The sequence below is a fragment of the Leptonychotes weddellii genome, chromosome 9, assembly GCF_054177405.1.
Source record: "Leptonychotes weddellii isolate Sample4059 chromosome 9, ASM5417740v2, whole genome shotgun sequence".
Taxonomy (NCBI): domain Eukaryota; kingdom Metazoa; phylum Chordata; class Mammalia; order Carnivora; family Phocidae; genus Leptonychotes; species Leptonychotes weddellii.
Window position 1 is genome coordinate 124,766 of NC_138377.1, and position 23,361 is coordinate 148,126.

Below are 23,361 nucleotides of genomic sequence, written 5' to 3' on the forward strand. Positions count from 1 at the left end.
CAGGCTCCCAGTGAGCAGGATGGATAGGGACAGCAGGGTTCCAGAGAAGCCCATCGATGGCGGGGCCAACTAGCCAGCCAGGTGTGGCGGCAGGTCTGTCCCCTGGGGCCGTAGTGGCGTGGCGTCCTGGCAACGTGGGTAAATAGCACCTAGGACCGTCTTGGCTCTGTGGCAGGGACCCCCGGGCAGGGCGGGGGGCGGGGGGTTTGGAGGTGCAGCCCCTGTGGGTCTGCAGGCAGGCCCCTCCTGGGGATGACTCTTGCACCTGAAATCCCGTGTGTCTGAGGAGGGAAGAGACCCCTGCCCCGTCCTCAGACCCCAAGGTTGGGAAGAGGCTCCTAGGCAAAAGCTCCTTGCTGAGACACCGCAACTCAGTCTCGGGGCAGGGTAGGGGCACGAGGACTCCAGCAGATTACAATCGGCTGGGAGGGGCCACTTCTTCAACACCCTGGCCTGTCGCCTGTCGCCGTGATTACCCATCACGGGCTGGGGGTGGGAGGCCAGGACTCCCTTATCTATCTCCAGCGAGGAAGCAGAAGTGGTTTCTATTTTAATTCCCTGGCTGAGATGTGAACACATCACGGCGGGACTGGGGGGCAGGAGGCAGAGCTCAGGGAGGCAGGAGGAGGGAGCCCCACCCCAGGAGGGCCCGGCTCACCCTTCTGCAGGTGGGCTGGGGTGGCACAGACTGAGAGGTGTCCCCCCCAGACCCCTCTCTCCAGTGGCCAGATAGCTCCGGCCTGTAAGGGTGGGTGCAGAGGGATGGCCAGAGGTAGAATTTCTGAGGACGACGTACTTGCTGAAATCTGAGCAAATCCTCACTCTGGAAACTCCACACCTGCTGGGAGTTGGCCCTACGGCTCTGGGCAGAAATCGTCGGACAGCTGGGGCAGGGCTCTGCCAGGAGCAGGGTGGTGGGCTGGCCTGACCCAGCTGTGTTGGCTGCCCCGGTGGGAGGGAAGCCACGCTGAGCCAGAGGATCCACGCACCTGCCAGTCTGGGTCCCAGGCCACGTCTGGGCCACAGCCCCCCCCCCCCCGCCCCCGTCTCAGCCAGACACAGGAGGTCTCAGCTCTACTGTGGGAGGGCCCTGAGCTCTGGCCGGCCCTCTCCCGACCTCCGTGGGCGAGAGGGCGTCCTGGGGCCGGGCCCTGCTGAGGCAGGTGTGTGGGTCAGAGGCAGAGGGACGACAGAAACCCCAGCCCAGCCTGGAGGCCAGGAGAGCCGAGGGTCCCCCGGTGCTCACGGGGGCTTTGCCGCTGCCTGGTGCACGGGCGGGCCCGGGATGGCCTGAAGCCCCAGGCAAGGGGAGGGACGGGGGACAGAAGACGCGGGAAGAGCTAGTTGGTTTTTTCTTTTTATGAGTTTTTTTTTCTTTGTTTTTTTTAATATGAAAATTACTTGAAAAGACCAGGGGCCAACCCCACCAGGCAGCTCGGCCAGCCGCTGGCCGTGCCGATCCTAACATTCCAGATGTAAGTTACAGAGCTTAAGTTCATCTACAAAAAAAGTAATAAAAATAAAATTTAAAATGGCACCTTCAACAGAACACAACAAAACCTCCGGCCGGCCCGCGAGGCCCGCAGCGCGATGCAGGCGCGCAGGGCAGCTCCTCAGCTCCGCTCCGGCCAAAAAGTAAACACAAAGCTAAAAACGAGTCCTCGGCATTCTGGGAAGCAGCTAAACGGTACTCTTCCCGAGGTGTCCCAAAGGAGCGGTTTCTCTGCAGCGGGGGCGAGGGGGCACTACCAAAACCGGGCGGCGGGCGGCGGGCGGGCGGGGGGGCGGGCTGTGGTTGCGGTGGCCTCGCGGGGCGGCGGGGCGCCTAGTCCTCGATGACGATGGGCTCGTCGTTGACGGGGGCCGGCGGGGGCGGCCGCAGCGGCAGGGCCTGGCTCTGGCGCAGGGCAATGGGCTTGTAGGGCCTGCGGGCGGCGCGCTTGGTCTCCGAGGACGATAGCAGCTTGCGGATCTTCCTGTGGACAGAGCGACGCCCCCACGTGACAAGGGTGCGGCGGCTGCCCCCCTGCTCACCCGCGGCCTCGGGGAGGCCCCCACCTGGTTTCCTCGGTGGCCATGTAAAACACATCATCGGGGGCGTCGATCCAGTTCATCCTCCGCCGCTTGACGGGGGGCAGGGAGCCCCCCCGGATCAGGCGCACTTTGGTGGGGTAGGACTTCCCGTTGAGCAGGAGGTTTCGGCTTGGTCCCTGCGGCAGGGGGAGGCGTGAGGGGGACACCGCGGGGACTGCACGCTGCCCCCGACACCCAGCAGGAGGCACATGGGCCTGGCCATCTGGGCCGCCTCCCAGACTGCCAAGGGAGCTGTGTGCAAGCAAACGTCGTGTGCACACACGTGCAGGGGTAGGGGTCCTGCTAGGCCCCGCCTCGTCACAGCTCGCCCTCTTACCATGTGCCTGGTCTGTCCGTGGTTCGCCAAACCTGACAAGAGGAAGAACGGAACGTGAGGCCCGGCAGCCAGAGGGCGGGAGACCTGGAGCCACAGCCCGTACCCAGGGGGCGCCTGGAGGACACAGGTGCCTCGGCCTTCCCCGGCCCCGGCCCAGCCCAAGCAGCCCCCAGGTGATCCCACAGCTGCTGGGGCTCTGAGGACCACCTCTGCCCTGGCCAGTAGGAGAGGCACCGTCTTGGGCTCGACGCAGAAGGCCAGGAGCCTCGGGTCCGACAGCCCGCTCCCTGGCACGCGGGCCACCCGCCCGACCGGGCTGACACAGATGGAGCCTGGTTTACACGGCAGCCGAGCAACGCCGAGCCCTGCGGTAAACACCGTGCTCCCAGAACCCCCTCTGCGAGGCGGCCCCTCCTCAGGCAGCACTGCACAGACCCCGGGAGGCCAGGCCGCACTGGGCTTCTTCCCAAGGGGCTCCAAGCACCCCTCACTGACCCCCGGGCTAGCAGCCCTGGAGGAGTGGATGGAAGCTTCTAGAAGTGGCCAGGGCAGACGCTGCCACCCTACGGGCTGGGGGTCTGCAGCCGCACGCCTCTGCCAGAGCCTCCGACTGAGAGGGCACCGTCCCAGGTCGTGGTCCACAAGCCCCCAGAACCCAGCCAGGTGAGCCCAGGGCCGTCACTGCCCCCCCGGCCCCGCCCGCAGCAGAGCGCACACGCGCACAGGAAAACGCCCGTGTGTGAGCGTGCGAGCCTGTCCTGCCAGAGGCCTTCCAGAACTAGCTCTTCCCAAATACGCTTCTTGGCCGAGGGCTGACTCTTGAGCAGCTATCCAGCGCCCCCGGAAACCACCTGCTGGCTGGGGGGGGCCCCTGGGCAGGGCGAAGGGAGGGGCTGCCGCACCTGGCCTGCAGCCCCCGGGCCCAGTGCTACTTACCCAGGTAAGTGCCTATCAGAGCGACGGGTGCAGAGGAGAGAAAACACACGGTTAGTGTTGGTTAGCACGTGCACGGCCATGGGCCGAGGAAGGTGGGTGCGGAGCGGACGTGCCTGGCTGGGCTGGGTTAGTGGGTTAAGGCCCCCAGGGTGCCCCGCAGTCTGGCACTGCCCCAGGCGGCCCTGTGCTGTCTCAGGGGGCCAGCTGTGGCCTCTGCAGCGCTCCTGGGGGTGCACCCACCAACGACGCCCTTGGGGCCCGCATGCTGGGCTCAAGTAGACACAGAAGCGTACCGATTTGGTGAACCGAAGAACACAAGTAAATTAACCTCATCTACCGCACTGGCTACTGGCTTTTTACAAAACAAGGCCCAAGCCCAGAGACGGCCGCTGACTACCACCGGCTTCCACTTCCGTGGGACGTGACCCGGTGGTTCCTGGGGCGTCTGCAGCAGAGGGCAGGCGAGCGGGCCAGGCCCTGGTGCTGACACAGGGCCCGGTGGCAGGCCCCGGCCGGAGGGCTGTGGGGGCGGCCGCCAAAAGGGTGGGCGGGGCCCGGGGCAGCGTCCAGGGGCAGGGCCAGGCTGGATGGCCGCTGCCCGCTGCCATCTCGCAGGTCCCTGGGCCTGGCCCACTGCCTTGGGGGCAGGGGACTCTGGGCACACCCATGCTCGCTGGCCCATGGCGTCGGAGTGCCCACACACGACCCCGAGCCTCCCATCACCAGGGGCTCTGAGTGCGTTTCCCCCTTCCTTCCCTCCGGCCTGCTTCCCCTCCGCCTCCCTTCTGCGTGGATCCTGCCGCAGGCTGACCCCACAGGCCCCTCACTGCCACCACGGCCACCCCTCCCTCAGCACCTCATTCTGGAGCAGCCTCAGAGCCCACGGACGCCCCTCGCATCCACGGCGGGGGGCCATCTGTAGACGGGCCTGGACAATCAAGAGTCCCGCTCTGGACGCGCTGACAGCCTGGGCGCTTGACGGTGGCAGGGTCCCACCCGCTTCCCGTGCCCCCTCGGCCAGCCTCAGGCCCTTCCCCTGGGACCCCAACCCTGCAGGGCCAAGGCCTGGACATTCACCTGGGCCTCGAATGCCTCCCCGGGCTGTGCTGACCACGCCCACCGCTCGGTCCTATCTGCCACCCCCCCCGCCCCGAGAGGCCAGGGTCCCGAAGCCCCCCCACCGGGCAGGGCGCACAGGAGGGCCGCAGGCACAGCACGGCGGCCCCGGGAGCGGAGGCTGACGGCATGCGGGCGGTCACAGCGTGGTGACGGAGAGTACAGGCAGGCGGGGGCGCCAGGGCTACCCGAGCGAGGACAGTCCACTGACGGGGCACTGGGCCGGGGAGGAGGGGACAGCCCGTGAGCCGGAGGCCCCGGGGGGGGGGACACAGCATTTGGGGGCCTGTGAGGCAGCCCTGGCCCTCTGCCCGGTGACACGGGAATGGGGGCGCGTGGGGAGCGGGGTGCGGCCCGGCCCGCGTGGACTGCCCCTTGGGCGTGCCCTGGGCCGCCCGCCGTGCACCATGCACAAAGCACACAGCACGCACAGGGGCTCGCACGGCAGCCTCACCAGCGGCCGCCCAGGCCTTACCCCTACTGGGCATCAAGAGGCGCTTCTTCATGTTGCCTGCCAGCGCCCGGCGGCGGGAGAGAGAGGAGAGAGAACACGGTCAGCAGGCGTGGCGAGGCAGGGGCGGGGCCGGGCACCCCGGGCCAGCAGGCCGCACCGGCCGGGCGTGGAGGCCCCACCTGGCCGCCCCAGCAGAGACTCACCGTCCACCCCATTGTGCTGCTCGTAGCTCCTCTTGCCCAGGATGGTGGGGGAGCCGTTGTTGATGACGGGGGCCGACTTGGCAGGGGTCAGGCCACCGAGCACGCCAGACACGCTCTTCACGGGGTCGGGCTTGGGGGGGCGGGGATGGGTCTCTGTTGGGAGCAGCACGGGGGGGCACGCTTTGTGGGACGCAAGTGGCAACAGCCGTCCCCCAGGCCCCACTGTGACGGAGGACGACCACGGGGCCCACTGGGGCAGAACACACCACCAGTCCTGCACCTCAGGGTGTCCTGGGAGCAGGGAAGAGCCACGCAGGGCCGGGCCCCACAGGCAGCTGGGCGCCCGCCAGACACAGCCCCATAAACAAGCAGGCCCGTCAGAGGTGTCCAGGTCCGGGCCACCAGAGTTGACGGCAGGGGGCTGGCTGCCGGCCAGACAATGAATTAACAGCCAGGCCGGCCCAGCCAAGGACACGGCCCACGAAGGGCTGGGCCACGGCAGGCTCAGGCCTGGACCTGCCAAGGCTCCCCAGCCCCTGGTGGCTCTCTGGATGGGGCAAGGCCCAGCCCCACGATCCAGACCCTAGACATCCGATGACGCCAAATCCACTTGCGTCCACACGGAACACACTTAGCTCATGGTTCTGGAATGTCCTTCACAGAAGGTCAGCCACCTCCATGCCGGGAGGGACTGGCTCAGGATCCTGCCCTGAGCCCAGCCAAGTGGCCAGCCCTGCTCCCCCCTGCCCTAGCTGCCGATGGCTGGCTGAGCCAAGGGGTGCTGGCCGAGCGCCCCCTTCAGCCCCAGCCCCGCGAGCTGCTGACCAGGCGTATGGCCGCTCACGCAGCAACAGACCTTCCTTTGGGGCTGGGGGTGCAGAACCGTCCCGCAGGTGCCTTGCAGTGGATGCCCGTCCTGGGTGCACCCAACCCAAATCCTGGGCCCCCCCGCCCCCCCATGGGCTGCAGCAGGATGGGGGGTGGGGGGACAGGGACCACGGCAGCTCAGGCCCCAACGGCCCCTCCAGCCTGGCGCGGAGCAAGGCACCACAGAGGCAGGCCAGGGGCCTGGGCAGCGGCAGCCTGGGGGTGGCTCCCTCCCTCGCGGGCGCCTGCGCACACATCGGCCCCACGGTGCTGGGCTGGGGCGGGCTCACCGAGATACCGGAGCACGGCTTCCAGGGGCTTCCGCACGGCCTGCTTCAGCACCAGGGGGCTCTGGGAGGCTTCAGGCAGCCGGGCCGTGCCTGTGGGGGCCGCACACGTGAGGGGAGCCCGGGGCCAGGACTCCCGGTGTCCCCCGCCCCCCGCCGCCGGGGAGCCCCTCCCGCAGCGACCGAGCCCGGGCCGGCGGGAACGACACTCACACTCGGCCTTGATGGCCGCGCTGTTGATAGGCATGTAGGGGTGGCGGGCGGCGTGCCCCGGGCGGAGGATCTCTCGGCAGAGGCGCCGGGCGATGCGCGTGAGCTTGGTGGTGTGCAGGTAGAAGGCCTGTCTCGTCTTCATGGCGAACTTGGGGCTCCCGCTGCTCCGGGCTGGGATGCCGTGGGGGCTCTGCGGAAGGGGGCGCGCCGCCCCAACACAGCGCCATGACCGTGGGCCGGGCACCCGGCCACGCGTGGGGGCGGGGAGGGGTGCCCACTTACCATGTTACTGCGGTTTGGTCCTGGCCTCTCTCCATCTAACCGGGTTGGCATTTTCAAGCCACCATATTTCTTCCAATATGTCCAGCAAGATGCGCAGAGGCGACACTGCATGTTAGGGGGACCCCAAGAATACCACTGGTAAGACTGGGCGGCTACGGACAACAAAGTTGGAAATAGACGGGTCCTTAAGCAGAACCAGTGACGGCAGAGAGCATTACACAGTGTCGCCCGCCCGCCCGCCGAGCCGCCCCGCCGCGGACCCAGGCACCCCGCAGACCCGCCAGGAGGGCTTCCCGGGGAGGGAGCGGCCCCCGCCCGCCAGGACCCCGGGATGGTGCAGGGCGCCCAGCGCTGCGGGGGCCCGATGCCGGGCGGCGGGCACTTACTGTAACAGCTCTCGCAGGCTCGGCCGGCCCCAGGGCTCTGGCCTGGCGCCCCCGCGCCATTCACCACGCCTGCCTTGACGTTATTGACGCTGATCTGGTTCGGATTTGGCTTGTTACTTCGGGTAAGGGAGAGAGGGAGGGCGTCACGGGAGGGCCACGCCGCTGGTGTGCAGCTCCCAGGGAGGTGAGGCCGTTGGGCACCAGCAGCCGCCACCCACGCGGGCCGGGGGGGCCGGCCTCCCCTGCAGGCCTGGACGCCACTGCGGCGAACTTCGAGCCCGGTCTACACCCCAGCTCTGGCTGGCAGAGCTGTGCCCGGCCCAGCGTGGAAGCGCGGGCCGGCTCGCGCGGGCTTCAGTCCTGACACCTGTAACTAGCCGGGGGCCGCTCCCCACCCGCCCAGCCCGCCGTCCCCGGGGCGGCGAGCACACGCCGGGGGCGCACGCCGGGGCCACACTTACTAGTTGGGGATATACACTTGCTTTAACTTGCTCTCCGCTTCGGCTGCTTTCAAGCGTTTCTGCAAACGGGAAACAGAGGTCAAGGGCCCGGGCGGGGGAAGGGCTGCCCGCCGGGCACAGGGGCGCAGCTGGGCGCTCACCTGCTGCACGTATCTGTCGGTGGTCTTCCACATGTAGTAGTACTCAATGATGCTGGTGAGGGACTTCCAGGGCAGCTGCACGAGAGGGGCCGCACGTCGTGGGGGGCCTCCCCGAGCAAGGAGCCCTCCCCTGCGGCAGCAGCGCCCAACAGCCCCTCCGGCCCCGCCCAGCGGAGCCCTGCCTGAGGTCGGCAAGGTCCCCGTCACGCCGCTCTCCCCGGCCCCCCAGCCCTTCCTGCTCCGCCTACAGAACCAGTGTCCTCTGAACACGGAGGAGGCATCTGTGGTGTGGACGGAAGCCCCAAGCCTGCCTCATCGCGTCCAGGATTCAGACCCCGTCTACCCTCGGTCCACCTGGCCTGCTGCCGAGGCGGCCGCATGCTCACAGTGGGGTCCCCGCCCCGCGGCCACCATGTGTGTCTGGCCAAGCGTTACCTGCGGCCCCATCTTCTGGCCGTCGCTCTTTTTTGGAAAGGTCTGGCTCACTGTGTCTGGGACGTCAGCAAGTGACTCCCACCTCAGACTCGGGGCGAGCGAGGACAGGGGCTCCCTGCTCTGCCCTCCGCGGTCCTCTCTACCTTTGGCGGGCCCCTTCTGCCTTCTGGAGACTTATCAGGATCCCGCCTGTGACCTGTGACCTGTGACGCTCCTTATCAGACGCTGGCCCGCCCGCCGTGTCCCGGCCCGCCGGGGGCTCCTGGCGGCCCTGCCACCTGACAGACGCGCTCCCCGCGGGGTTCGCTGTGGAGGCGGCGGCGCTCCCCTCAGCTGAGCGCTCGTGTGGCTGAGCACAAGGGCGGGAGGGGTGCGCGAGGGCCCTGCCTGAGCTGCAAATCCCAAGGGCTCACGGGGCACACAAAACGAGGACGTGTAAGGAGAGACTCGGTGGCTTAAACAGAACCAATCAACCGCAGCAAGCCAGGAGGACCCCGGCCGCAGGAGCAGCTCTCAGCCCGGGGCCTGCCGGGAGCCGCAAGCAGACGCGGGGGCGCCACGCACGCGGCCCTGGGGAGGGGTCTGGCGCCCGCCCTGTGGCACTCACGAAGTCCTGCTGGATGTCTGTGAAGTCTTTCCCGTACTTCTCCAGGGCCTCCTCGAAAAGGCTGGCCTCGGAGGCCGACCACTCCTCCATCTCGTCCCTGCAGAGCACGGGCCCGCCCTGAGGCACCAGTGCCGAGATGGCCTTGGCGACGTCGTACACGCTCTTGTGCAGCGTGTCCATGGCGTGGAACTGCGGCAGGACACACGGGGGTCACCCAGGCCCACCCGCCCGAGAGCACCCGGACAGTCCGGGAGGCAGCTGGGGGCCCGCGGGGGTGCAGGTGGGCTTGCTGCCGGGACGAGCCTGCTGGGCTCTCCCGAGGGCAGGGGGCGGACGCGTCCCAGCCCCGTGCAGCCAGCAAACAGACGTCGACCTGCTTCCTCGCCGCCATCCCGTCCCCGCCTGCCCTGGCTCGTGCGGCGACCCGAGGGGCACATGTGCCCTGGACGGGGCAGGCCCCGGGCAGGTGAGGGTCCTGTGCCAATGGCCCAGCGTGTGGCCCACTCACCAAGGTGATGTCCCGGGAGGCGGCCGCGGCGCTCATGTGCAGGCTGGGCTGCCGGACGGAGCTGCTGCAATCCAGGGCTCGCGCAAAGGTGCCCACGGAGCTGGGGGCGGCGGGGACACTCTGACCACTGGAGGCCCCGACGCACAGAGGCGCCCCAGCCCAGCCCACAGCACACCAAGACCGCAGGACACGGCGGGCCGGGAGGCCCCAGGGACAGAGCGTGGCAGCCACCGCCCGCGGCTCAGCTTCCCGAGCCCCTGGCAGGGCGCCCCCTCCGTAGTGAAGGCTCAGGGTCCAGCTGAGAGGCAGGGAAGCCCCCTGCACCCTCACAGGGACTCCCCTCCCGCTGGCCCTGCCCCAGGGCTCCATGGGCGGCGTCCTCCTTGGAGCCCTGCCTCCCTCATGGCCCTAAGGCCCCAGGTCCTTCTTCCTCAGCTACGCCCCGCCCCCCGAGTCTGCAACGGCCCACAGCTCATCCGGAGATGGACACGCATCTCTGCCCTGTCCCGAGGTCCCGGTAGCAGCCCCATCTGTGCCCGGCTGCTCATCTCTGCAGGCCGCGGCCCCGGAGGGACGCGGGGAGGCGCACAGGCCCCACCTCTCAAAGCTGGAGCCGCCCCCAGGCCCCACGAGCAGTGTCCATGTCCAGGGACGGGCAGGGCAGGGCAGCCGTTTAGCGCCCAAGCCTGGGGTCCGGGCAGTACCCTGATGCCCAGAACTCACCGGGCCACCACCAGGAACTGGTCGATCTGCTTGTCTATGAGCGGGTTGTGTGCCTCCCACACCTTGGTCTCCAGTCTGGACTGGTCTCGGCCGTCCTCCTCACCTGCAAGCAACAGAACAGTGACGCCAACAAGACCCGAAGACCCCCGCGGCTTGCAGCAAGGCCTTGGAGAGCCGAGGCTCTGCCCGCGGCCGGGGCCCTGGGGGACGGGCCCATCCGCCTGCCTGGCGAGCCCGGGGGTGAGGCTGCTGTCGGTGTGCACACACACTTCCAGGCCTGCTCGGCACGCAGCGCATTTTCTCCTCGGCAAACACGGCGCCCTGCGGCTGCCCCGCCAGCCCGCCTGAGGACAGGGTGGGGCCGGGTGAGCCCCGCACAGCGTGTGCTGCGTGACCACAGGGGCAGAGGAGGCTCGCTTTGGCTTTGCTGATCAAGCTCCCGATCCGGAGACAGCGCACCCAGTGACCGGGACACGGGACACCGACGTGGCCACGTCCGGCGCGGGCGTCAGCCACCCAAGGGCCCCTCACAGTGCCAGACAGGCCGTGTTTCCGTGTACCGCTTTCCGGGAGGGCCCCCCGCCCCTTCACCCTGCAGATGCGGTCGGGGCAGAGCCCCACCATCCGGCAGGCACGACGGCGTCTGAGGACGGGAGCTCACTGGCAGAGAACAGCAGAGACAGTGAAGACGCCGGGGAGAGTTCGCGCCCCCGCGCGGCCAGCCCCACGCGAGCAGACACCCCACAACCGTCCCCGGGCAGCTCCCTGGGCCGCAGCCACAACCAGCCCAGGCTCGCAGGCTGTGCACATGCCAGCGACCCACCCAGCGCCCCTTGCTGGCGGGGGCAGCAAACTCCAGACCGAGGGCAGGGACGCTCGCGGCCGTGTCCCACCCGCGTCAGCACCCAGCCAGCCCACCGCGGAGCCTGCGTGAGCAGGGGGCTCGAGCCGGGCTCCGAGCGGCTGGGGAAACACGCACTCCCTCGCCTCAGGGAAGGTCAGGCCTTGCGGGCCCATCTGGGGTCACGGCGCGAAGCCCCCCACCGCAGGGGTGCGTGACGGATCCGGGGCCGAGGATCCAGACGTCCCTCCCGGTTGGCCCAGATGGAGGCTGGGGTTTCGGGGGCCGCACGAGGTGCAGGTTGAGTGTGAGTGGGGTGTTCCCGGTGTCGTAGTGCTGTCCTTCCCGGGGGACTGTGCGCTGAGACCCGCCACCTGGGGTCCAATGCCTCCCGGCCTCGAGAGTCCGGGGGCCACCCCAAGCTAAGCCTCTCAGCAATTTCATTCCCTGGGAGGGTCCTGGGCTCCAGGGGGTGTGGAGACCCCCTCACTGCAGCACCCAGGAGCTCACTCGCCGCAGGCCTGGGCCCCGCACCGCCGAGGCGGCCCTCACGGCCCAGCACCAGGTCCCTGCCCAGAAAACCGAGGGCCTCTGACCTTCAAGCCACTCTGCTGTCACCAGATCCGTCACCCTCAGCCAGACAGGGAAGGACAGGGGGAACCTGTGTGCTTCCTGGCTCCTTCCTTCCCCCGCCGACCTCCAATTGGCAGGACCCCCCCGCCCGACAAAAAACCAACCACAAGGAGAAAAAGCTGGTGTGCGAGCACGCAAGTGTACACGTGGGGTCACGTGGGTACGTACGTGGGGGGGCACACAGCGTAAAAGGAAGTAACACGCGTAAGCCGACACCAGACGCTTTCAAAAAACTAGACCAGCCTCAGAGAAATGCGACACCACGTGCGTGGAGGAGACGGGAGGCCACAGGAAGGGACCGTCCACACTCAGAACGTGTCCGCAGAGAAAAGCAGAGGTCGGCAGACGTCGGAAAGGAGCCCCGGGACCTCGTCTGGCCGGCCCGACAGCGCAGGGGGCCGGCCACGGGGCCCAGAGACCCTGGCTGGGCCTGGAGCAGGGGCGCAACACTGGGGGTGCTGAGAGCAGCAGAGAACGCGGATGGGGGCTGGGCCGGCTCCGTGGGAGCAGCCCAAGTGATGAGAACCCCAAAAAGATCATCACGGCCGACTGGCCGCGTGGTTAGCCGCGGGTCCTACGTCACGGCTGACGACCGTTCAGCAGAGAGAGAAGCAGGGGCGGGGGGGCGACGGGGGCCGGGCTGGGGCCAGGCTGGGGCCGGGAGCCCGGCGGGGCAGCTCCCCAGCAGACAGACGGCCACGGGCAACACCGGCCGCGACGCTCCAAGCCCAGCACCCCCGCGCCCTCTCGCTTCTCAGGGACCCAGCCGCTGACAGCCGCGTCCCGCCCACCAGCCACGCACGGCCCCACCTCTACCTGCCGCCGACGCAGGACGCGCGGACCCTCCGCTCACCGGGGGCTGTGCTGGGTCGCTGACGGCACTGCCCAGCGGCAGAAGTCGCGAGACCAGAAGATTCATTCAAGGAAGTTTTTCAGAGACAAAGCTTAAGAGAGCCGCCCGAAGGAACCTCACCCCGCTGGCCCTGCTTGCCGGCCACCGCCCTGCGCCCTACCTTCCTTCAGCAGGTCAGTGATGTCCGCCTGGTACCGGTTTCCCACGCGGATCTCTCCCTTATCGGCCAGCAGGGTCTTCTGCTGGGGGTCGTAGACTAAAGAATAGAAGAAGAAATCCTGAAAGACAGCACACGAGACCACGTCAGCAGGGCGCCCCGAGGCCTCGCCTGGAGACCGCCCCGGGCACGGACCGTGGGACTGATGACCCGGAGAGCGTCCAGTTGGCAACGCAAATGCCACAGCGCTGCTCACGTGCGGCCGCCCCAGGACACGCGCACGCGGGCCGCAGAATGTTCTGGACCAGGCGCCCGGGCTGCCGGCCCTTCTGACCCCAGCTGCTTGTCTCCTGACGTTCAGCCGTGTTTCTCAGAAACTGCGTCGCGCTGGCTGGCTTGTTTCCCAACAGCAAGCTTGCTGACCTAGGCCGCGAGCGGAGGCCTGGCCGGCGCTCATTTGGGGTTAGGGCGCCTGGGCCTCCCGCTCACCCCTGGATGTTGCCGTGACCGTGTCCTCGGCCCCCTGGAGGCCGGGCGGGGACACGATTCACAGCATCTTCGCCACGGCTCAGCGGCCTGTTTTCCCACTTGTGACAACGATGTGCTTGCTAAGCAGGTGAGTGGACACCGGCAGGAAGAGCCAGGCCTCACCCTCGGGACACACGCGTGCCGCCGTTAACCCGCTCCGTGTCGCAGCGGGCCATCGTGCTCAGTCTCTGCGCCGTGTCCCGTGAGGCCCCCCACCACGGGGACCCTCGGAAAGGCAGGCAGCACCCCCCCGTGCTCCCTCCCGCCCCCCGGCGTCCAGCGCCTCCTCCAAACGTCTCCCTGCCTGCTCTGGGGACTGACTGTGGGCCTGTCCCCTCCTGGCGGCTTCCCGGCCTCCCGACTCTGAGTCAGGCCTGCGCACGGCCGCACCGTCCCCCTGCAATGCACCAGGCTCTGCACGGTGGGAGGGGGTCTTGGCTGTGAACACAGGTGCCAGCTCGGGCCACCCGCCCCCCACCTGTCCCTCTCGTCGCTAGCGTGCCCCCGCCCCTCCAGACCCCATCTGGCCCCCTCGGGCCGTTTCTCCGCCACCTCAGTGCAGCCTCTGCCCGGGCCATGCTGCTCCCCAGGGACACATGCATTGTTTGCAGACATTTTTGGCCGTCACCCTGGGGGTGGCCTCGGTGGGTAGCATCCTACAAATGCATGAGGTCCCCACTCGTCTGTGGAACAAGAAGGCTGGTTCCACGGTCCCAAACCCCTGACAACGTGGATGTTTCTGGTTTTGCAGAAGTAGAAACGCTTCCCGTTGCCTGGCCAACACGGCTCTGGATGAACACAGTGAGGGTTCGAGGCGGCGGCCAGCGCGGGTCCCTGTACGATCCCTCCAGGCCGTGCCCCTGCTGGTACCCCAGGGATGCAGACGCGACCCCAGGAAGCCAAGCAAAGCACCCAGCGCCTAACCCCAGGGTGGCTGCGAGCCGGGAGGGACTGGGCCCCAAGGGACGGAGGCGGGGGTGGGGGACGGCCCCAGGCCTCTGCGGCTGGCCTCACCTCCCGCTCCAGGTAGGACTTGAGGGACTCCGTCTCGTTGAGCAGGGTGACACTGCACTTCCCTCTGCAAGAGGAGGGCGCACCGTCAGCGAAGCAGGGCGGTCCCCAGGCACCCTCCGGGCCGCTGGGTACCTGATGTGAGTGGCGGGCAGCGACTCCAACTGCCGGGACAGGAACAGCTCCCGATGCCGCAGCTGGTGCTTCAGCTTCTCGGGCAGGTCCACCATCTCGGGGTTCTCCATCTCCTCCTCCATCTCTCCTGACGGGCGGGGGGTTCCTGTGAGCCCTGCCCGCCTACCCACTCCCCCCGCACCACACAGATGGACAGAGCAGCGGCCACAGGGCGGGCGGGTCAGCTGCCGCCGCCCGCCCAGCTGGCGCGTGAGGACCCCCCGCGGGAGCGGCTCACCTTCCTCACCGTTGTCGGCCCCCGGTCCGGTCTTGTAGCAGACTGACAGGGCTAGACAACAGACAGACAGCGCCCGGACTGCGGGTTAGCAACAGCACCACCCGCCCGCCCACCTGGCCGCCTGCGGGCCGAGGAGAGGAAGCAGGGAGGGTGGGGTGGACACGGGGTCCGAGGGGCGGGCCCAGGTCGGGTCAGCAGTGCGTCCACCACCCCAAGCGCGCCGACCCGGGGCCTTGGCCACACCTCCAGGGCTGGGACAAGGATGCCCACCGGGAGCAGCCAGGACGCGTGCGTGTCGGGGTGCGGTGCCCCCGGAGGCACAGTGGAGGTCCGGGGCCGTGCGGGGGCCGTGGCGGGCCATGCCAGGGCAGGGGCACGCCGAGGTCGGCCACCCCACGGGGCTGCGGCACCTGGGCAGCATCTGGGCAACCCTGGGTCTCTATCCCGGGGCCCTCAGCCCGCACGTGGCCCTCTGCCGCCCCCCTGTGGCGACTGAGGGAGTTCCCAGGCGCCCGGGGCTCAGACACGGGTGGGCCACTGGAGCCCGAGTGTCCACACTGCTGGCCTTGCACCTCCCTGCCCACTCCCACAGACCCCACAAGCACCCTGCACCCCCAGCCTGGGGACACCACCATGTCCAGACACCCACCAGCCAGCCCACCTGGTGCTCACGCCCGTCCTGGGACGGCACGACGGGCCCGGGTAGGGGCTAGGCACGGGCCAGAGACCGTCATCCTGGGCCCCTCCCCAGCCTGACACAAGCCCACTGTGGCTCCGAGACCCCACCCATCAGAGCCGCCATCAGCAGGGGTGAGGAGGAGCCCCAGGAGTGGGCAGGGCTTGGGTCACGTCAGCACCCCCAGGAGACGGGGGGAGAGAGCCCCCCACCCCAGCGCTCCAAGCCTTCCTTCAGGCCCGGTGGACCCTGCAGTGTGTGTGGTGCTCGACCTCCAGGAACCCAGGGAGTCACGTTGCGGGCGGCACAGAAAACCTGCCTCTGGGATCCAGTGTGTCCTGATCCTGGGCCCCGAGTGGGGGGCTCTGTGCTCCCACCCCACCTAGCTCTGACACACACCCCAGAGCCCCCCGCAGCTTGCCCTGGGGGCGTCTAGGAGGGCCTGTCAGCTGTGCCTGCCACTCTCCCAGGGCCAGAGGGTCCTGTTCTCGGGACAGCTCTGTGTGCACGCGTGTGTGCAAGGGCAGGGCAGGGGGCCGTGGCCACAAGGGGTCAGGGCTGAGCAGAGTGGCTGGAGGATCCCAGGAAGGCTTCACCGCTGCAGGTCACCCATGTGGCCCGGGAGCATCTGGCCTATGCTGGGGCTGGAGACCTGGCAGTGGAGGGCAGGGGCTTCTGTCTCCCGGGCCCCCAGGCCCAGAAGAAACCCCGTCAGCTGATGGGCTATTTGGGCCAGAAGCCTCTCTGAGCAGTGGGCTCCCTGGGTCCCTGGCCAGAAGAAGGCGCCCCAGAGCGTCCTCACACCCGCCCCTGACGCTGGGCTGGAGCCTGGGCAAAAGGGCAGACCCGTCTCACCCGGGCTGCACTGGCTGAGATGGCCGACGGAACGTGGTTTCTGGGAAAACCACTACGAGACAGAGAAACCCTCACAGAGCACGGGGGCTCCAGGAAAGCACAGGCAGGGTCCTGCCCTGAGATGGACCCCGTCACACACCCCACTGCAGCACTCTGGGGGGCCTTGGGGCCACCGCCCATCCCATCGGCTCCTGCCTGGTCCTTCCGGCAACACTGCCCCCCACCAGCTCCCTTCACATAACGCTAGTCCAGCGCCCTCCTGGAGCTGACCTCCACGGTGCCCCACAGCAGGACGGCCCGGTGGTGAGGACCGCAACACTCTGGGCCAGGCAGTGGACATGGGTGGGGAGATCCTCAAGCACCAACACCCCAAGTCAACAGTGACCCCCGTGTCCCACCTCTCATGCTTCCCCCCGGGGGGCAGCTTCAACATCTACGACTAGACCCAGAGCCACCTGCATCACAAGCGCACAGTGGCCAAGGAAACCAGAGGAGGACACAAGATGCACCAAGGCCCAGACCCACGCGGCCCCCATGAGCACAGACACCCCCCAGCGGTATCATCTGGGAGGCCAGGCCCGGCCAGCCAAGCACCAGCTCTGCTATCCACCCCGTGTGGTGCGGGGCCTGTCCTGGGGCCCAGTTGAGCTGTGCTGATCCTGGCGAGGGCCCTAAATGCACCGCAGTGCTTCGCCCCCTCATCCCTGAGGCCCCGGGAGACCCAGTCCTGGACCAACCGCCTCGAACCCCTCCAGGACCCAGGGAGGAGGCCGGTATGGCCTGGGCGTCCAGTCCCTCACACCAGCATGCTGGGGCACAGGCTTGAGTCCTGCCTTGACCTGGGGCCCAGAGGACCAGGTGGGGCCCGCAACCGCCCAGACACACCTGATGAACTCATGAGAGCAGTACCTGTCCCCAGAGTGGACGGCCCTGTAGACAAGCACCTGGGGGACCAGGGGCAGGCACATTCCACGCCTGCTGGGAGCCGTCCCCCCACAGAGGCCAGAACCCCCACCCAGGCTCAGGCAGATCCCACCCCGAGGACGGGGACTCTGAAACTCCCCCCGCCCCGTCACTGCTGGCTGGAGGGGCCGCGTGGGACCCCAGGGCGTGGAAGCAGGTACAGGCCAGTCCCCAGACTGCGGCCGCCTGAGAGCGGGAACGCTGGCCCGACTGGGAGGGGGATCCCGGCGCTCGCACTAAGCTGCTGGGAGTCCCTGCACGTCTGGGCTTCTGACACTCAGGTTCAAACTGCAGACAGATGACGAACTTTGTTTCTGAACGCACTGCCACAAAGAGCAGTAGCTTTCGGTGAGGTCAACAGGAGCAGCAGAGGCCCCCCACCCCCGCAACACCCAGGGAGTGCTCCCCAAAATCAATCCTGCAAGGGAGAAGCCCCAGGGCAATGACACCGGGCTGGGTGTCCACAGCCTACGGCCAGCACGCAGCAGGGCAGGTGGGGGCCGACCCTGGGGAGGGCGCAGGGCAGGTGGGGGCCGCAGGGTGGGCCGCCCCCCCCGCCCCGGGAAAGGCCAAGACTCACTGGCGTGCTTGTCGGCCAGGGCGATGAGGGTGCTGGAGATGTCCCTCCTGCGGTAGAAGCACACCACCTTGGCCTCCACGTTTCCGTTGGCCGTCTGCAACAGCAAGGCAGGGTCTGAGGAACACGCTGACTTACGGCTCCCTGCAGGGCCGGCCCCAGACGGGACCTGGGTGGGATCACAGTTCCCTGGGACCTCGGACCCGGGGAGAGGATGCACGGCGCACCTCTACCCTCCAGGTCTGTCTTCCCTCCACCCCCAGTGCCATCCTGCGGACACAGGTGGACCCCGGCCCACCGGCCCGGGTTCCCTCCTGTTGGCCCGTGTCCCTCCCCCAGGTCTTGCTTGCTCAGGGCCAGAACCTGGCAGACATCTGGCCACCAGGAAGGACAACCGTGCCCAGAGGTCAGCCAAAGCCTGCCGTGCCTTTGGCCCCTGGAGCACCTGCCTTCCGGCACCCCTCTGGGCCTGATCAAGGCCAGCACACCCCCGAGCAGACCCCGGAACCAGGGGCCTGGATCCGTATCAGAAACAGAAGCAGCCAGGGGCGGCCGGGGGCCAGTCGGGTGAGCGTCCGACTCTGGATTTCAGTTCAGGTCCCGATCTCAGGGTCGTGGGATCGAGCCCCACGTCGGGCTCCACGCTCAGTGGGGAGTCTGCTCTAGATTCTCTCCCCCTTTGTCCCTGCTTGCGCTCTCCCTCTCCCAACTCAATCAGCCTTGAAAAAAGGAAACAGGAGCAGCCCACGAGGGGCTTGGAGCAAGCAGTGGACGCGCCAGCCCTGGGGAAGAAGTCGCCGTCCCAGCGCCCAGGGATGCCTTTAAAGACTCAAAGAGCTCCACACACAGGACGAGAACAAGACGCCGAGGGAGTCTGCTGGGCGGAGAGCCTCACAGGAAGAATGGACCTTTCCTCCACTCAAAGGCGCTTATAAAACTTTTAATAATAACACAAGGCTGACCTGCCACGACTTTGTACAACTCGGGCGCTGCCCTCCTAACGTCGAACAAAATCGTCTTTGCGACCTCAAGTTTTAGGTACTTAATTCCACGAGGCCAGCAGGCTTTCAAGAAGTCTGGGGACTGTTCACACGTGGGCATGAAGTGGAGGCAGGAGCAGCTCTTGGCCCCACGTGCCTGCACACACATGGGCAGGGACACGCACGTGCGCTTGCACATGCTCACACACGCATGGGCAGGGACACGCATGCGCTCTCGCACACAGGCAGGGACACGCACGCGCGCTCGCACACACTCACGAACGCACGGGCAGGGACATGAACGCTCGCACACGCTCATGCACGCACAGGCAGGGACACGCATGCGCGCTCGCACACACTCACACACGCACAGGCAGGGACACGCACGCGTGCTCGCACACACACGGGCAGGGACACGCATGCGCGCTCGCACACGCTCACACACACATGGGCAGAGACACACACGTGCGCTCGCACACGCACGGGCAGGGACACGCACGCTCGCACACGCTCACACACGGGCAGGGACACGCACACGCGCTCACACACGCATGGCAGGGACACGCACGCTCGCACACGCTCACGCACGGGCAGGGACACGCACACGCGCTCGCACACGCTCACACACGCATGGCAGGGACACGCACGATCGCACACGCTCACGCACGGGCAGGGACACGCACGCGCACTCGCACACGCTCACGCCCAAGCAGGAACACACACGCGCAGGGACATGCATGTGCAGGGCCGCGCCCCAACAGCGATGGCCCTCCATCGGGAGAATGAAGACTGTACCCAGTATCAAAACAAGGGGCGGCACAATGCTGGGTGGCACCCTGGTCTGCACGGACACCAAACTGTTAAAGACACCATTTGTCAGGGGCGCCTGGGTGGCTCAGTCGTTAAGCGTCTGCCTTCGGCTCACGTCATAATCCCAGGGTCCTGGGATCGAGCCCCAAGTCAGGCTCCCTGCTCAGAGGGAAGCCTGCTTCTCCCTCTCCCTCTCTCACTCCCCCTGCTCGTGTTCCCTCTCTCGCTGTCTCTCTCTAATAAATAAATAAAAATCTTAAAAAAAAAAAAAAGACACCATTTGTCATGATGTCAGCTACAGACCCGTGGACACTTTGCATCCAAAGGCTTCACAAGGCTGCCCAAGCCACGGATCCCAGATCACAAAGTTTCTCCTAAGAACGGTTCCAGAAACCGCGTGCCGGGCTCCAGACGACGAACCACATCCACCGGGCCCGGGACGCTCAGGACCGTCGTCAGGGCCACACGGGCGTGGAGGGGGAGGTCTGACACAATGGCCACCGGAACTTCATCCCTGGGATGGGATGGCAGCCTTGTGTCTGCAGGGTGCAGCCCACGGTTCCCACCCCCAGGCCCTGCTGGGGTCCCTGCGCCCCGGTCCCCAGAACGGGCACTGCATTGCACAGCCTAGCCCATGCGAGGCCTGGCTCAGGCCAGGCCCTGGAGACCCGGGACGTCCAGGACTCCCTCTCCCACGAGCTCCCCTCGCTGGTGCTCAGGACTCCCGGGGGCCCCACCCGAGCTGCGGTCCGCACACATCCAGGCAACTGTCTCCTGTCGCGAGGGCAACATGCAGAGCCGGGGGCAGGCACTCCAGGCGGGTCCGAGGCCCTCCCCATGGGGGCCACAGCCCCAAATGGTCTACCTTTGGTGTTTTGTTGTACCTTTCTGAGATTCCCACATCCCATATTCCAAACCAAACACCAATCTTCTAAAATTCAAGGATTCCCTGCCGGGCCTCTGCTGCCTTCTGGGCACCTCTGGCCTGGCCACCGCTCCAGACCCCTCCCCACGCCTCCTCAGCTCCCCTGCCCCAGGTCCCTGCTCCTTTTCTTCCAAAACGGCAACTTCCCCCCGTGCCGTGCAGACCGAGCACGGTTCTGAGGAGAAACCGCGACAACTACTTTGAAGGTCTGCAACAGCCCAGGGTCACTGCACTAACACAAGCCAGGCTTTGCAGGAGGCCTCAGGAAAGGAGACCCCAAATGCAACATGACCATTGCTACGGTCTGTAGAGAAGACTCATTTTCAAACTGTTTTCCATTTACAGAAAAGGGGTGGAACACAGTGTCCCTGCCCCCCAACACCCCCCCCAGTACCAGTTCTGCCCGGCCCCCACCTGCCACCCAGCCCCCACCCGCCACCCCGGCCCGGCCCCCACCTGCCACCCTGGCCCCCACCTGCCACCCACCCGCCACCCCAGCCCCCACCTGCCACCCGGCCCCCCACCCGGCCCCCACCCGCCACCCGGCCTGGCCCTTGGGCCTGGGCTGGTCTCCTGCACTTCCTACTGACCGCACGCTGGACCCTGGGTTTCCGGGGGGCACTCTGCTCCTCAGCTAAGCCTGGGCTCTGGCTCTGTTCCTGCTGACAGCTCTGGGTCCTCCCTTGCACCCCGGACCTGTCGCCCCGCCACGTCCCAGGCCCCTTTCTCTGGCACCAGTGCTCCTGCCCGGCCCTTCATTTCTTCTGTGGCCGGTCCACCAGCTCCTCTCCGTGAGCGCAGACATGGCTTTCCACGTTCAAGGCCTTCCTTGAACACCCAGCAGCTCTGGGCTGTTTCTCCTGTGCCTGAGGGGCCCCGGGGTCCTGGGGGCCTGTGGGTAGGGTGGCCCCACCAGGAGGGCCCACAAACTGACCTCATAGCTGCCCCTGCTGGAACTGCACCTGCCGGTGGGGCCTGGGGGCCCAGGATGTGCCCGACCCACGCCCATGCCCGTGGGCCAGCACCCCCTGCCCCGCTCAGCAGCCCCCACTCTCTTCGCACTCTCTGGTGCGGGAGGGTCCCAAGGCCTCCTGCCGGGAATGCCTGCTGCTGGGGCTATCTTGCACCCCTCGGGGTCCCCCAGCCACCCGCCCCCGACCTGACCTGTAACGGTCAGGCACACAGATGCAGACGCCAGCGTGGGCTGTGGCCGCTGCTGGGCTGGGCCCTGCTCTGTCTGTGCCTGTCACCCACTGGCCGCCACAGGCGGTGCGACCTGCCCTCTCGGTGTCACGTCCAGAGCGAGGGGCAGGGGCTGTGCTGACCTGCTCAAGGAAGCCACCTCCAGCCACCTGCCTGGCCCTGAGACCGACGGTCGGAGGCCAATTCCAGGGGCGGCCCCCGGCTGCCCCCACCACGCTCGCCACTGCCATGGGAGGGGTCCCTGAGTCAGCACGTGCCGACGGGTGGCTGGGTGACCACAGGCACCTGTCCAGCTGAGATGCCGCCCACCCCTTCTCCTGCCCGCCCTGGCAGGCAGCCAGCAGGTTCCCGCCAACAAGGCGTCTGCAGGGCACACGTCCCAGCAGGGGTCCCACGACGTCCTGGCGCTTCCCTTGGCCCTGCCACCTCCGGACACGGCCCCAGGCTCACCCCTCCCCCCCACGTGGCACGTGCAGCAGGAGGCTCTCGGTGAGCAGGGACGGCGGGTCAGGGCTCAGCTGCAACCAAGTCTGATCTTCGGGGGACCGGCGCCCTGACCGTCCCACCCCATCCTGCCCGATCCCAAGAATCCCCAGCCACACTGCCGCACAGGCTGAGGTCCCGGAGAGCACTCCTCGAGGGCTGGCCTCATGGAGCACAGTGAGGTTCTCCCCCACCAGTCAGGGACCACAGGTCTCTCCCCAGGGAGGAGCCGCAGCGGCCCCGCCCCACGGGAGCCAAGGGAAAGGGGCTGCGGGGCCGGGTACTCTGCTGACCCGGGGCCGCGGTGGCCCTGCAGGACCTGCTGGCCTCTCCCCCTGCAGGACCTGCTGGCCTCTCCCCCAGCACTGCCCGGAATGCCTCCAATCAGGAGGCCAGCAGGAGAGGCGGGGAGGGTGGCCGGCAGCTCACACCTCTGCAGGCCTGGAGTGAGGGGAACGAGAGCGCCTCAGTGAGTGGGAAAGAGACAGCAGGTGGGCAGGGAACCCCCAGCCGGCCGCTTTCTGGGCGCTCCTGTCCTGCTCAGGGCCCTGCAGAGCACACCCCTCTATGAGGCCGCAGGGACTCCACTGACCAGCTCTCCAAGGAGAAGGACCCAGGTCTACGCAAGTGACCCTGGGGACAAATGGACCAAAAGATCTGAGGCCAGCCCTGAAGCCCCACCCCACAAGGCATGCCTGCACACGCTACCTTGTTGAGCTCCTCGATTCTGCGGATCAGGTACGGGTTGCTGGAGGAGTTCTCGAAATAGACGTAGTCTGCAAACAGGAGTAGAGAGTGAAACCCCACAGCACTGAGCCCCGGGGACCAGGAGAGCCCCAACCCCCCCCCCACGCCCTCAGTTCTAGGGGCCAGGAAACTGGAGGGAATGAAGGAGAGGGTGCCCCCACCATCTCGGTGAGGAGCCAAGGGAACCAGAGACATGCTGGTGGGTACTGGGCATGGGTCCAAGATGTGGGGGAGGGGGCTGTCCCAGGCAGAGGCCTGCAGCCACCCCGCCATCCCGGGGGTCCCACACCGGCTGCCCCCAGGACCTCCGTCCCTCCTGGGAGACACTGTGGGAGTCAGACTACAGCCTCCGCCGGGGCACAGCTTCCCAGGGGCTGCTGCTGGCCTGAGAGGTGGGCCCCAGTCATGCAGGCTGGCGGGCAGACAAGCGAGCACGGCCAGCAGCAGTCCCAGAGACCGCGTCAGCATGCGGGAGGGATGCCGGGCCCCTGCACCTCCTCCCCCGGCCCCATGCGCCCCTGGCAGTGAACGGAGGCCAGGGCTGCCCGGGCATCCCGGGCTGAGGCAGAGCTCAGTGGGACGGGGACGGAGTCAGGTGCCAGAGGAACGCGGTCCAGAGGTGCGGCTGCCACCCGCCAGGTCCCCCAGAACACCATGTCAGCACAAGCGTTCCTCTGGC

At 67.6% G+C, this 23,361-nt stretch overlaps 1 protein-coding gene across 3 annotated transcripts; it reads right to left on the reverse strand.

Annotated features, from left to right (window-relative positions):
• Positions 1 to 1,344: 1,344 nt before the first annotated feature.
• Positions 1,345 to 22,970, reverse strand: MTA1 (metastasis associated 1). Of its 3 annotated transcripts, XM_081829779.1 has the most exons (20): positions 22,644 to 22,970; positions 17,538 to 17,631; positions 14,464 to 14,514; positions 14,187 to 14,313; positions 14,055 to 14,118; positions 12,516 to 12,633; positions 10,029 to 10,131; positions 9,306 to 9,405; positions 8,798 to 8,986; positions 7,756 to 7,830; positions 7,616 to 7,674; positions 7,155 to 7,270; positions 6,769 to 6,920; positions 6,487 to 6,676; positions 6,277 to 6,366; positions 5,120 to 5,272; positions 4,938 to 4,973; positions 2,411 to 2,442; positions 2,059 to 2,210; positions 1,345 to 1,976 (listed from the first exon to the last, which is right to left on the reverse strand). In XM_081829779.1, the coding sequence occupies exons 1-20, from the start codon at positions 22,953 to 22,955 to the stop codon at positions 1,826 to 1,828; spliced, it is 2,364 nt and encodes a 787-aa protein (XP_081685905.1). In that variant the 5' UTR covers positions 22,956 to 22,970; the 3' UTR covers positions 1,345 to 1,825. The 3 variants fall into 3 exon arrangements, with proteins under 3 accessions (XP_081685905.1, XP_081685906.1, XP_081685907.1); XM_081829780.1 differs by lacking the exon at positions 4,938 to 4,973; XM_081829781.1 differs by lacking the exons at positions 1,345 to 1,976; positions 2,059 to 2,210; positions 2,411 to 2,442; ... (1 more) ...; positions 5,120 to 5,272; positions 6,277 to 6,366 and having other exon boundaries at positions 6,769 to 6,873.
• Positions 22,971 to 23,361: the final 391 nt, after the last annotated feature.